General features: G+C 57.2%; 1 protein-coding gene across 4 annotated transcripts; it reads left to right on the forward strand.

The window, feature by feature from the left end:
• Nucleotides 1–1,067: 1,067 nt before the first annotated feature.
• KIF7 (kinesin family member 7) lies at nt 1,068–11,793 on the forward strand (the record flags this gene model as incomplete). Of its 4 annotated transcripts, none has more annotated exons than XM_082322771.1 (18): nt 1,068–1,368; nt 2,635–2,835; nt 3,078–3,489; nt 4,231–4,762; nt 5,071–5,208; nt 5,354–5,581; nt 5,995–6,197; nt 6,484–6,590; nt 6,907–7,041; nt 7,389–7,591; nt 7,708–7,905; nt 8,153–8,278; nt 8,773–8,949; nt 9,255–9,470; nt 9,692–9,898; nt 10,281–10,479; nt 10,572–10,721; nt 10,929–11,793. In XM_082322771.1, the coding sequence occupies 18 exons, from the start codon at nt 1,068–1,070 to the stop codon at nt 11,312–11,314; spliced, it is 4,119 nt and encodes a 1,372-aa protein (XP_082178897.1). In that variant the 3' UTR covers nt 11,315–11,793. The 4 variants fall into 4 exon arrangements, with proteins under 4 accessions (XP_082178897.1, XP_082178899.1, XP_082178898.1 ...); XM_082322773.1 differs by having other exon boundaries at nt 10,932–11,793; XM_082322772.1 differs by having other exon boundaries at nt 5,998–6,197.
• Nucleotides 11,794–12,604: the final 811 nt, after the last annotated feature.

Here is a 12,604-nt window from a genome sequence, read left to right on the forward strand (position 1 = left end):
TGATGGAGCGTTGTCTCACGAGTGATGGAGCATCTCACAAGTGGTGGAGCGTTGTCTCACGAGTGATGGAGCGAGTCACGAGTGATGAAACATTGTCTCACAAGTGGTGGAGTGTCTCATGAGTGGCGGAGCGTTGTTTCACGGGTAGTGGAGCATCTCACGAGTGGCGGAGCATTGTCTCACGAGTGATGGAGCAAGTCATGAGTGATGAAGCGTTGTCTCGCAGGTGGTGGAGCATCTCACGAGTGGTGGAGCATTGTTTCACGACTGGTGCATCATCTCATGAGTGGTGCAGCATCCCACAAGTGATGGAGCATTGTCTCATGAGTGATGGAGCGAGTCACGAGTGATGAAGCGTTGTCTCACAAGTGGTGCAGCATCTCACAAGTGGTGGAGTGTTGTCTCGTGAGTGGTGGAGTGTGTTACAAGTGATAAAGCGTTGTCTCGTGAGTGGTGGAATGTTGTTTCATGATCGGTGCAGCATCTCACAAGTGGTGCGGCATCTCACGAGTGATGGAGCATTGTCTCGTGAGTGACAGAGTGCGTTACGAGTGATGGAGTGTTGTCTCACAAGCCGTGGAGCATCTCACGAGTGGTGGAGCATAGTTTCACGGGTGGTGGAGCATCTCACAAGCAGCGCAGCATCTCACGAGTGACAGAGCATTGTCTCATGAGTGACGGAGTGTGTTACGAGTGACGGAGCGTTGTCTCACAAGTGGTGGAGCATCTCACGAGTGACAGAACATTGTCTCACGAGTGACCGAGCGTTGTCTCACAAGTACGGAGCATCTCACGAGTGACGGAGTGTCTTGTGAATGACGGAGCAGCTCACGAGTGACGGAGCGCCTCGGGACCCCCCACCCGCGGCCCCCGCCGCCCGCCCCGCCCGGGCCGTCGAGCACCGCTCGCCGGCGCCCGCCGCTGCCCCCCGCACCCCGAGCCCGGGGCCGGGGCCGGGGCCGGGGCCGGGGCCGCTCCCCCTCCGCGGCGCCGGGCGGAGCCGCCTGACGCCATCGCGGCGCGCCGGGGCGGGCCGGGCCCATCCCGCTGCCCGCCGCGGCCCCGCCATGGCGGCGGAGGGGGCGGCGGTGCGGGTGGCGGTGCGGGTGCGGCCGCTGCTGCCCCGGGAGGCGCTGCGGGGGCACCGGCCCTGCCTGCGGGGCGACGCCGCCACCGGCGAGGTGGCCCTGGGCCGCCGCCGCTTCCGCTTCTCCGCCGTGCTGCCCGAGGCGGCGGGGCAGGCGGCCGTCTACCGGGCCTGCGTCCAGCCGCTGCTGCGGGCCTTCTTCCGCGGCTTCAACGCCACCGTCTTCGCCTACGGGCAGACCGGCTCCGGCAAGACCTACACCATCGGGGAGGCCAGCGTGGGTGAGTGGCGGCGGGGCCGGCGGCGCCCTGCCCGACGGCGCGGCTGCCCCGACGGCGCGGCTGCCCCGACGGCGCGGCTGCCCCGGCGGCACCGCCGCCCCCCCCGCCGACCCGCCAGCGCCGCATCGCCACCTCCCTCCGGCCCAGCCCTCCCTCCCCACCCGCTGCCATCCCCACCCCTCCCGTCGCCTTCGCTCTCTCCACCCAAACCCACCACCATCACCGTCTCCGTCCCTTCCAACACCGCCGTCCCGACCAGTCCTTCCACCCCCCCGCCCAACCCCACCACCACCCATCCCCGTCCTGCCCACCCCGACAGCCTTGCCTCCCCACCACCCACGCTGCTGTAACCAACCCCGCCGTGGACAACACCACCTTTGAGACCACCGCACGCAGGTTTTCTCCTCTAGCACCGCAGGACAAGCGAGAGGACCGTGTCTGGGCTGGTGGTGGTCTTCCTAGGGCACCGCTGCCTTCGGCTGGCCTGAATCTATCATCAGCTTCGTCCCGAAATAAGCCCTAAGGAGAGGGAGGGTTGCAGGGGGTAGCCCTGTTATTTTCTTTATGTGAAGGAGAGGAGGAAAAAAGGAGGGAAAGGTTTCCTCTATAAGTGCTGGTTTAATGGTATTATTGATGTCTTACAGAGGATACACTGTAAATGTTTAGGTCATCCTTAGTTAATTGCATAATTTGTAAACACTAAGTTGTCTCCATACTTTCAATCTGCCTCTGTTTTCAATTTTCCAGTTCAGGCTATCATTGCACCAAATTTAGGGATTGCCCTTTTACACAGCTGTTGGAGACAAAAGCAAAACCATTTAACATCTAGACAGCAGAGGGCTGTGGCCAGACACAAGCAGGCTGCAAGCTCATAAAAACCTTCTTAGGAGCTGGGAAAGTTTGTGGGCTTGTGCTGGCTTCAAAGGACAGCACACGGTAGCTGCAGGCATGGTGTTTGCTAACTGCTGAAACGTTAATGACCCTTTTTCTTCTCGAGAAAGGACTGGAAACAAGCAGCATTGCTAGAAGCTGCCACGCTGTGGGAGGGAGCAGTGGGATAGGGTTTGCTCCAAGGTCCTGTGGCTTAAAAACTCTCAGAGGGATGTTTAATCCGGGCTGCAAGGGCTGAGCTGCGGGAGGGCTGTGAGGCTGCTCCTTTCCAGCCGACGTGTGTGCTGCAGGCAGGCTCCTGCCCGCAGCTCTGTCCCTGGCCACGGGCTCCCCGGGCGTTCACTGCTCCCGTGACCGTGTCCACCTCTCCGCCAGCTTCCATCAATGAAGATGAGCAGGGCATCATCCCGCGAGCCATGGCCGAGACCTTCAGGCTCATCGATGAGAATGACCTGATCGACTACACGGTCCGAGTGTCCTACCTGGAGGTGTACAAGGAGGAGTTTCGGGACTTGCTGCAGGTGGATACAGCCAGCAAAGACATCCAGATCCGGGAGGATGACAAGGGGAACGTCGGTATGTGTGGCTTCTCACGGGCTCCCTTTTCTCTCCATGCCTGAGGCTGGTGTTGGGTTATCTGTCCCTGAGGGCAGAGCCAGGTCTTCTCCCTCCATCCCTCTCCTGCAGCAGATTGCTGTGTTTAGCTTGGTGTTGAAAAGCCGGTCTGTATGGGCAAGGTGATGGCACCAGGCTGTGCAGAGGATCTGTGTCCTCGGGCAGCCCATCCCTCCCAGCCACAGCCCCATTTGCCCTTGCAGTGCTCTGCGGCGTGAAGGAGTCAGAAGTGGAAGGGCTGGATGAGGTGCTGAGCCTGCTGGAGATGGGGAACACAGCCAAGCACACGGGAGCTACCCACGTCAACAGGCAGTCGAGCCGCTCGCACACCATCTTCACAGTGACCATGGAACAGCGGCGCGGGGCCGGCCGCCTCCCCCTGCACCACCACCCCCCCTCCGTCCCCGCCTCGGGCCAGGTCCTGGTTTCCAAGTTTCACTTTGTGGACCTGGCGGGCTCAGAGCGAATTGTGAAGACGGGAAACACAGGGGAGAGGCTGAAGGAGAGTATCCAGATCAACAGCGGCCTCCTGGCCTTGGGCAATGTCATCAGTGCCTTGGGAGACCCTCGGAGGAAGAGCAGTCACATCCCCTACAGGGACTCCAAAATCACCAGGTACAGCTGGGACCAGGACCCCCGCGCTCCACACGTCTCGCGGGCTCTTGTCCCAGCAGGAGGGAGGCGATGCTTCTCCCTGCCTTTCCCATGCCCAGCCTGCCAGGTTGGGTGGCAGAGTCCCCAGGCTAGCCAAGAGGAGCTTGCAGGGCCAGCTGACCCACTGTGCCTCAGAGCAGTTTAACAGGTCTACCCTCTGTGGGGGTTTTCACATAGGGAAGCTTGAGGAGCAGTGAGGCCAGGATAGAAATGATGGAGTAGCTCGTCGCAGTGCTGCTGAAGACAGGCCTTGCTTAAGTCATGCTGCCAAAGCCAAGATGGGGTGTCAGCATGGATTATCCTGCCCCTTTCTTGCCTGGCAGTGAATAGAAACCCACTCCCAGTAGGCTTGTTTGATGGTCTGCAGTTAGTTTTTAGCTCGGGCAGGTGGCCCGACAGTCTCCAACAGGTTGCTGCCCGACAGTCTCGGGCAGTCTCCAACAGGTTCCTGTGCAGCATGCACCTAGCAGTGATCACGGAGTTGGGGAGCTCCCAGCATTGGGAATTACTCAGATGGAAACTTGCCACAGTGCAAACAGTTATTCCTGTGCTTAATGATTCTGCTCACTTCACTAGTACTGAACTGGCCACAGAGTGAGAATATAGTTTTCCTTGGGCTTAACCTCTGAAAAGGGTTGGAAACCTCCTGGATCCTCCATGATTTTGAATTTCAGCTATTTTAATCACTGTGCTCTTCCCTAGGATCCTGAAAGACTCTCTGGGGGGGAATGCCCAGACTGTGATGATAGCCTGTGTCAGCCCATCCTCCTCTGACTTCGATGAGAGCCTCAATACACTGAACTATGCCAGCCGCGCTCAAAACATCCAGAACAAGGCCGTGGTGAACTGCCGCAAGGAGACAGAGCACGTCGAAGAGCTTCACCTGCAGATAAAGAACCTGCAGAAGGCGCTGGAACAGCGGCACCGCTCCGAGACCCGTATCATCAACCGCTCGGCCACCGCCAAACGATGCGCACCAGACCCCACAGCTCGGCTGCTGGCGGAGTGCGCGCATTACCGGACCTGCACCGACGCGGCGTACCGGCTGCTGATGGAGCTGCAGGAGGACAGTAACCTGACGGTGGAGCAGATCCTGCGGGTTAAGGAGTGGCTGTGCGCGGTGGAGAGCGAGAGGAGCGAGCTGACCTCGGCCGGGCTGGATAGCGGCATCGAGAGCACCTCCGCGGAAGACCAGAGCCCCGAGGCACAAGGCTCAAAGCTGGCAAAAGCCCAGGTAACGGTTGGGGTGGTTTAGCTCTGAGGTGGGGTTCATCTGATGGCCGCTGAATGCAGCAGCCTCAGCACAGCACAGTGGAAGAGTCAGGAGAGGGAGAGGAGAAGCAACCTGGCCAAGAGGCTGTAGGGAGGCAGATGTGGTCGTCGGAGCAGACAGGGAGACGCTGGATTCAGCTGCGGCCAAGAGATTTATTTCGCAGGAAAAATCTGGGTCTGCAGAGCTGCTGTACCCTTGCAGAGTCCAGCATGGGAAGGGAGGGACAAAGGTGGGTACTGATGCTGCCTCTCCTGTATTTCGGGGGGCAGGTGAACTCCGAGAAGGGGTGTGAGTCCATCAAAGACGAGCAGGTGGCCAAACTGCAGAGGCAAGTGGAGCGCCTGGAGGAGGAGAACCGTGATTTCCTGGCTGCCCTGGAGGATGCCATGGAGCAATATAAGCTGCAGGTATTTCTGGGCTCTGCTCTCTTTGTAGGGACCTGTCCCACTCCTCCCCTTCCTTCCCAGGAGAGCGCAGCCCAGCTTTGAGGTTCCTCTGCAGCAGGTCCGGGCTCCACGTGTACAAAACCATATTTTTCTCATTGCCTCCTAGAGCGACAAGCTGCAGGAGCAGCAGGATAAGATTTCAGAGCTGCACGTGCGCTTGGAGATGGCAATGCCAAACCTGTGTGTGCCAGAACTGCTGGAAAACCTTCAGCTGGTGACTGCCAGCCAGAGACCTCACACGGCCCCGCTGGATGCTGCCCCGTCCCATGGCCTCAGCGGGGCTCCCTCGAGGCTCCTTCCCGCTGAGCAGAGTGGAAGAGCCCTTTGCAGGAAGGTGAGGGTGCAAGGCTGTGCTGTTGAGGAGCTGCTGCCTTTTCACCTGGATGCTCACCAGAGTGAACTGCTTTTTCCCCACCATTGAACGTGAACCTTGTCAGAGGTGTGGTCCAGAGGACTGCGCTCAGTGTTCACATCCAAAGAGATTCACAACTCGGGCAAAACCAGCCCAGCTTCAAAATGGAGGCTTTAACTTCGATGTTAGGGGCAGGTTCCCAGATTCGCTCAGCTTCTGAGCAGCAGAAGGCAGGAGGGCAGGCAGCTGGATCTAGCAACACACCAGTTCTCCTGAAAATATGCTCAACTCCATTTTGTTGCTCTGCTTTGTGTCTAGCAGTGATGCCCAGCTGAGAGCTGCTTTTTCTAACACTGGCTCTCATGCAGCATGTTTCCTCTCTTTCTGATCCCCAGCAGCTTGACAGCAACCCTTCCTTCCAGGAGGAGGACCTGGCAGGCTGGCACCTGAACCACACGCAGTGCCCGACCGGCAATCCAGAGATCAAAGCCGCGGTGCCAAGGAGGGAGCTCAGCCAGGACTCGGAGAAGCCAGCAGAGCTGTCCTCGGGAGAGGAGGAGGAGGAGTGGGAGCAGAAACGGTCCCTGTCCCAGCGCCGGTGAGTTGAGGCTGTCCCAGCACCGCGCAGGGCCCTGGCAGTTGCATGACCCGGCTGTCCCACCTCTGCATCTCAGCTCTCATGTAGGATGTAGAAGCAAACGCTGCCTCTGGGGTCAGTGATTCTGCTGAGGCAGCTGCCTGCTCGCTGGGGAGCTAATTACCATCTTTCCTGACCACAGCTACTGTTTCTATCTCCTTCTGAAGCCTGTGGATCATGAGGGTCCTTACTGGGAACAGTTCTGGCAGTGCCCAGACCCAACTGATTAGTTTGCTGCTCCTTCTAGAAACGGGATCCAAAGCTGGAGTAAGAAAGAGATCTGCAAGTTGAGCGAGGAGCCGAGCGGAGGTAATGCCCCCTCGATTCAGGAGGAGCAGCTGGAGCTGTTAAAAGGCAAGTGGCAACCGTAGGTTGTTGGACAGTCTTCCTAGGGCTGGTGGTGCTTCACGGGTGCTGTTGATAGGAAGGCAACGTGTCGCACCTGGATGAGCCCAGAGGACAAAAATGGAGCAGATGACAGTCTAGCTGCTTTTGTTAAGGAGAAACTTGAACTGCTGGGGTCTGGCAAGAGCTGCATGTTTTGGTGGAAGCTGTGGGTGACTCTGGGCAATGCTGTGCCAGTTCTTGGCTGCAGATCTGAGGTTGGGTTGTCTTTCTGTCACCCAGTTGCTAAGACAGGACCTTCCTTACCTGGGAATCTGTGTTGCAGGGGTCTGCAGGAGGCGGGAGTGCCTGCCAGGGAAGGACTCCGAGTGGAGGCTGGTGCAAGCACAGCAGAAGATCCGAGAGCTGGCGATCAACATCCGCATGAAGGAGGAGCTGATCACGGAGCTCATTAAGACAGGTGCAAAGCTGTTGGTGGGAACATGCATCCATTCCCTATGAAATCTCCTCCTAGTTGGGATGCTTGGTCTCTACTCCCATCCTCACCTTCCCTCCCTGTGTTATCTGTGCCCAGTCCCTTCCCTTGTAGGCAGCAGAGCACTGTTTTTCCATCTCTCCGGCGGAGTGAGACCCTTCCCATTGGTTTCTCCCCAAATCCCTTCCCCAGAGTAGCTGAGGGCAAGGGATCATTCAGTCTCTGTAGTCAAAAATACTTGAGGAAGAGAGAGGAAAGGTCTGTCCCTTGGCGGGATCCTGGCTGCGAGGGAAGGGGGCCTGCAGGTCACAGCGGAGGGGGCTGTGTTGCAGGCAAGGACGCCCAGGCTCTGAACAAGCAGTACTGCCAGAAGATCAGCGAGCTGGAGCAGGAGGCAGAGCAGGTACGGACAGAGCTAAGCGACAGCCAGAAGCAGCTCCAAGAGCTGGAGAGCAAAGAGCCATGGGACCCCGGGGAGAAGCGCAAGCTGCAGGAGTACCGCACACGTGTGGCGGCCGCGCAGAGCAAGGCACGGGTGAGTGGGACGGGCTCTGCCCGCCTGGGGAGGTGGGCAGGGGCAGAGTTGGGGGTGTCTCTGCAAAGGGCATGGGGAATACGCCGAGCCCATGGGCAGCTTTCGACCTCCGGCAGGTTCTGTGCAAGAAGAAGCAGGCGACAGAGAGGCTGGTGTCGCTCTCGGCCCAGAGCGAGAAGCGAGTGCAGGAGCTGGAGAGGAACATTCAGCTGATGCGGCGGCAGCAGGGCCAGCTGCAGCGCCGGCTGCGGGAGGAGAGCGAGCAGAAACGGCGGCTGGAGACAGAGGTGAATAAGCGGCAGCACCAAGTCAAGGTAGGAACGGGCAGGAGCGGCTCTGCTACTGCGGTATTTGTGGGGGATGATGGGTGGGCTCTGCAAGCTGCTGGGCAGGGGAGGGTGGCTCTCACGGGGTCTGTGATTGTCTTGGAGAGCATGGGTATGGAGAGAGGATTTTTTTTAAGAGTATCCAAAGAGCTAGCAAAAGACATAAGCTGTCCCTCAACCCCTGGCTCTAGAGCAAACAGCCTCTTGAGGCTCACAGCTGCTCCTTCCCACACAGGAACTGGAACTGAAGCACGAACAGCACCAGAAAATCCTGCGCATCAAAACAGAGGAAATAGCAGCTTTCCAGAGGAAGCGGCGGAGCGGCAGCAACGGCTCCGTGATCAGCCTGGAGCAGCAGCAGGTAGAGGCAGAGCGAGCCTGCCGCCTCCTTCCTACTCAACGGGGACTGCTGTGGCAGGCTGCTGGTCGACAGGGGAGGACTGGAAGCAGGGACTGCAGCTTGAAATGGGACATAGCCCATCCTGCCCTTGAGGAGGACAGTCCATAATGTCACTTGTATCTAGTGGAATTAGATCTTGTCTTACCCCCAGGACCAGGATTCTCTTCTAAATCCTAGCATTGGTAAAGAAGCTGTGAAATCTTGTCTGTTAGCAGAAGGGTGGTGGGAGATGCGGCCCCTAAGGACTCCTTGGCAGCCGGGGATTTAGCTCAGCTCTGCCTCTCAGAGCAGCTGGGGGGATAAAACCAGTGAAGTCTGGGTTACAGGGGTTAGCAGAGACGGACTTGAGACTCTCTCTGATCTCAACCCCATTGCTCTTTAGCCTAGCAGTCCTGGGCATTGCTGCTGCTGCTGTCTGCACACATGCATATGCCCCTTGCCTCTCCTTCCACTAGAAAATTGAGGAACAAAAGAAGTGGCTGGATATGGAGATGGATAAAGTTCTCGAGCAGCGCCGGGCCCTGGATGAGCTGGAAGACGAGCTGAGGAAGCGTGAAGCTATCGTGGCCAAAAAGGAAGCCCTGCTGCAGGAGAAGAACGGCCTGGAGAGCAAACGACTGCGCTCCAGCCAGGTAGGACAAGAGTGTGACACCTCAGCCCCTCGTTTGATTTCCAGCAGAGGTGGGAGGCTGGAAGACATGGGTGCCATCCCAGGTCTGGCAGGGGGCTGCAGATCAGGATGAGGTGGTGTTGGGAAGCTGGTAGCAAATCTTCCTCTACAGGAGGGCCTGCTTGTGCTGTGCTTCTGAGCTCGCTGGTTTGATAGCCCGTGGCTTAGGTGTGCGCGTGGGGTCACTTGACCCGTGGAGGGGGTAGAAAGGGGCTGGGGGTCTGACTTGCCTCTACAGCAGATCCCCTTGAGCATCTTCTGCTGCAGGCCCTGACGGATGACATCGTGCGTGTGTCCAGCCGCCTGGAGCACCTGGAGAAGGAGCTGACTGAGAAGAACGGGCAGCTGCGTCACGGCAGTGCGCACGACCAGCAGCAGATCCGCCAGGAGATCAACAACCTGCGCCAGGAGAAGGACCAGCTGCTCAAACAGAGGCTGGAGCTCGACAGCAAGCTGCGTCAGGGCACCCTGCTGTCCCCAGAGGTACCTCTTCTTTGGCTGGGCTGCTCTGCTTGCAAGAGCATGAGGTAGTAAGGGAGAAGTAGAGACCTGAGCGTGGGGTCATTAGCAGATGCTCCCCCATGTCCCCAAACTGTGCGCATCCCAACTTCTTGCCAGCACTACTGAGATGACAAGGGAAGTTAGGGCAGGGGGAGACAGAGTGAATCCTTTGCTTCGTAGTAACTGCAGCTCTGCCCTGGCAGGAAGAACGGATCTTGTTCCAGCTGGATGAGGCAATTGAGGCTCTGGATGCAGCCATCGAGTACAAGAACGAGTCCATCACATGCAGGCAACGAGTCCTGCGGGCCTCGGCCAGCCTGCTGTCCCAGTGCGAGATGAACCTTATGGCCAAGCTCAGCTACCTCTCCTCCTCTGAGACCCGAGCTCTGCTCTGCAAGTACTTTGACAAGGTGGGAGACAACTACCCTCTGTGCTGGTGAGAACTGTAGTATCTGACCAAACTCTTGTTTTCCTCAGCCTCAAACCTTCCGCTTGCCTCCTACTGTATTTTTGCCCTGTAAAGTCAGGCCACAAAGCCACAGCACCATGATTCCCACCTGTCCCAAGGTGGGGGGGACTTAACTAGTCATAGATGCATGGATCCCTGTCATGGCTCTGCCATGTCAGTGCAGCCCCACGTTGCTCTTCCCTCTGCGAGGCAGCTGTGACATCCCAGAACTACTAACCTTCATACGCTGTAACAAAAAACTAACTTGATCAGGCTTGGTGGTGCAGGAAATCTTCCAGGCTCTGAAGGAGCTGAGGTGTTTCTTGCTCTTGGGCCCTGGCCAGGTGGTGACACTGCGAGAGGATCAGCACAGGCAGCACATTGCCTTCTCGGAGCTGGAGATGCAGCTGGAGGAGCAGCAGCAGCTGGTGTACTGGCTGGAGGCGGCCGTGGAGCGCCAGCGCCTGGAGATGGACCGCCAGCTCACCCTGCAGCAGAAGGAGCACGAGCAGAACATGCAGTTACTGCTCCAGCAGAGCCGAGGTAGCCACCCAGCTCCTGAAACGGGCAGCAGTGGCACAGCTTTCATCTTTCACAGGGCTTGCAGCTTGAAATGGGCTTGTTTTTCCTTGTAGAGCACATGGATGAGGGGCTGGCCAGCAGCAAGCTGCAGTATGAGGCAAGGATTCAGGTGCTGGAAAAGGAGCTGAGCCGTTATATGTGGGCAAACCAGGAGCTGAACCAGAGGCTGAGTAACATCAGCCTCCATCCTGGACAGACCAAAGGTGACAGGAAACCCAGGCTGGGGCTTTGCTGTTTCTACACAGTTAAAAGGGAGTTTAAATTCCTTTTTCTGGCAGTGAGAGCTTGGAGCAGAGTCAGGAGCAGTGCGGGTCATTGCTGGCCTTGAGCAAGTGTTCTACAGGCACTAATTTTGATGAGAAAAGTAGAGATCCTGATACTCATCTCACTGTGCCCCCAATCTTTCCCAGCAGGGATGGAGAGAAGCATTCACGGGGCTGGGGACAGAGCTCCCCCTGCACTCGGGACCTGCGAGGAATCCAGCCTTGGGGAACAGCCCGTACCCCTGCCCGTCGCTGAAGAAAGCCATCAGGTCAGGGATGAGAGCAGGGACCTGGTGCATGCCCCTTTGCCATCGACGTGGAGGCGTTCCTCCCTGCCCAACGACAGCCCTGGGGACCTTCGGCAGCGGGATGCCGAGCACTTGCTGAGAGCAGTGCAGCCCCACGAGCTGCACCCACCGCGGAGCCTCGCTCCTGCCTCCAAGCCCCGCCGGGAGCTGCGCCGAGCCAGCCTGAACGTGACCCCAGTGCCTTACCACCCAGCAATAATAGACGTGAGGAAAAACCCACTCTAGACACAGGCTTAACGCTTACCTGGCACAGGGTGGGAAGGAGCAGGTATTGCTGACCTGAGCTTAAGAGCCTTTCTGCCCACCAGCCAGCCTGGCTACAAACCTGTTACATTTCAGAGGCCTGAGGAAGAAAAAGACATGACTTTTCATCATAAGGGAAATAAGCATCAGCCTACATTCCCCGTGTTGCTGCTGGTCTAGACAGCGCTGACTGGACACCTTTCCTCCTGCACCCTCGGCGGCTTAAACACTGGGAAGTGGGAGATACCTCCTCCTCCCCCCCCGGCCTCTAACACTAAAAACCTGTTTACAGTTTGGAAACCTCTGCTGCAGGGCTTGCTCAGCCCTAGCAGCCTTGGAGGGAGATGCTCTGCAGTCCTGCAGAACTTGTACATAGATTTTTTGTAGTAACTTTGTTTTTTTACATTTCTACTGTAACTTTTCTAATAAAGCAGAGTGAGTTTTATGAAGCAGTCACTTGACAGAGGCTCCAGTTGTCATTTACTCTGGGTATGTAGAAAAGGAGTTTATTTAAACATCACTGCATGGGAACTCAGCTGCCATCACAGTGTTGCCTTAATGTTTACGTACCTGCTTTGTAAGTGCTCACAGTCAGAGCTGGTAGGCTTCCTACGGTGAGTTGCTGCAGGAAAAGCATCTCCAGACAGCAGCAGAATTGTCTGAAACATCCAGGATAAAAGCAACCCTGGTTCACTGCCATTTTCTGCTCCAGCCTATAAGCTGCTTTAAGCAGCATTTTCTTACTCTTGGGAGAACTTCCAGGCTGGATGTAAGGGTGATTAAATGCAATTCCGCAACTTAACACTGACACCATCCACCTCGGGAAGGGGGACATCGTAAGTTTAACTCTGGCAGAGCAAGAAATGAAAGCCCAAGTATCCCAAGAAGGGCAAGGGGGGAAAACAGCAGCTTCGCTACCTGACCCCAAAAAGCAAGCCACTGCTTCAGACTGAAATCACTAGGAGCACAGCTACCACAACTACCATGTAAGGAGTAACATACACCAAGTTGGAAGCCAGCATCTGAAGTAGGAACCACCCCATCTTCCTCCTACGTACTTGATCTTGGCTGCAGGGGTGTGGCTTTGAGGGGGGACATTTCTGAGGGCTCTGGGCATGGCTGAGGTGCACAAGATTTAAGTTCAGAGCCTTTATTTTCTGCTGTTAAAGATCTTCAGCAGAGAAAAGAAGAATCCATCCCACTTGAAGTAAGTACTAGCCTTGGAGCTCCATGCTTGTGTATCAATCCCCACCCTTGAAGCAGGTGCACCTC

This window comes from Platalea leucorodia, assembly GCF_965183815.1.
Source record: "Platalea leucorodia genome assembly, chromosome: 9".
Lineage (NCBI taxonomy): Eukaryota > Metazoa > Chordata > Aves > Pelecaniformes > Threskiornithidae > Platalea > Platalea leucorodia.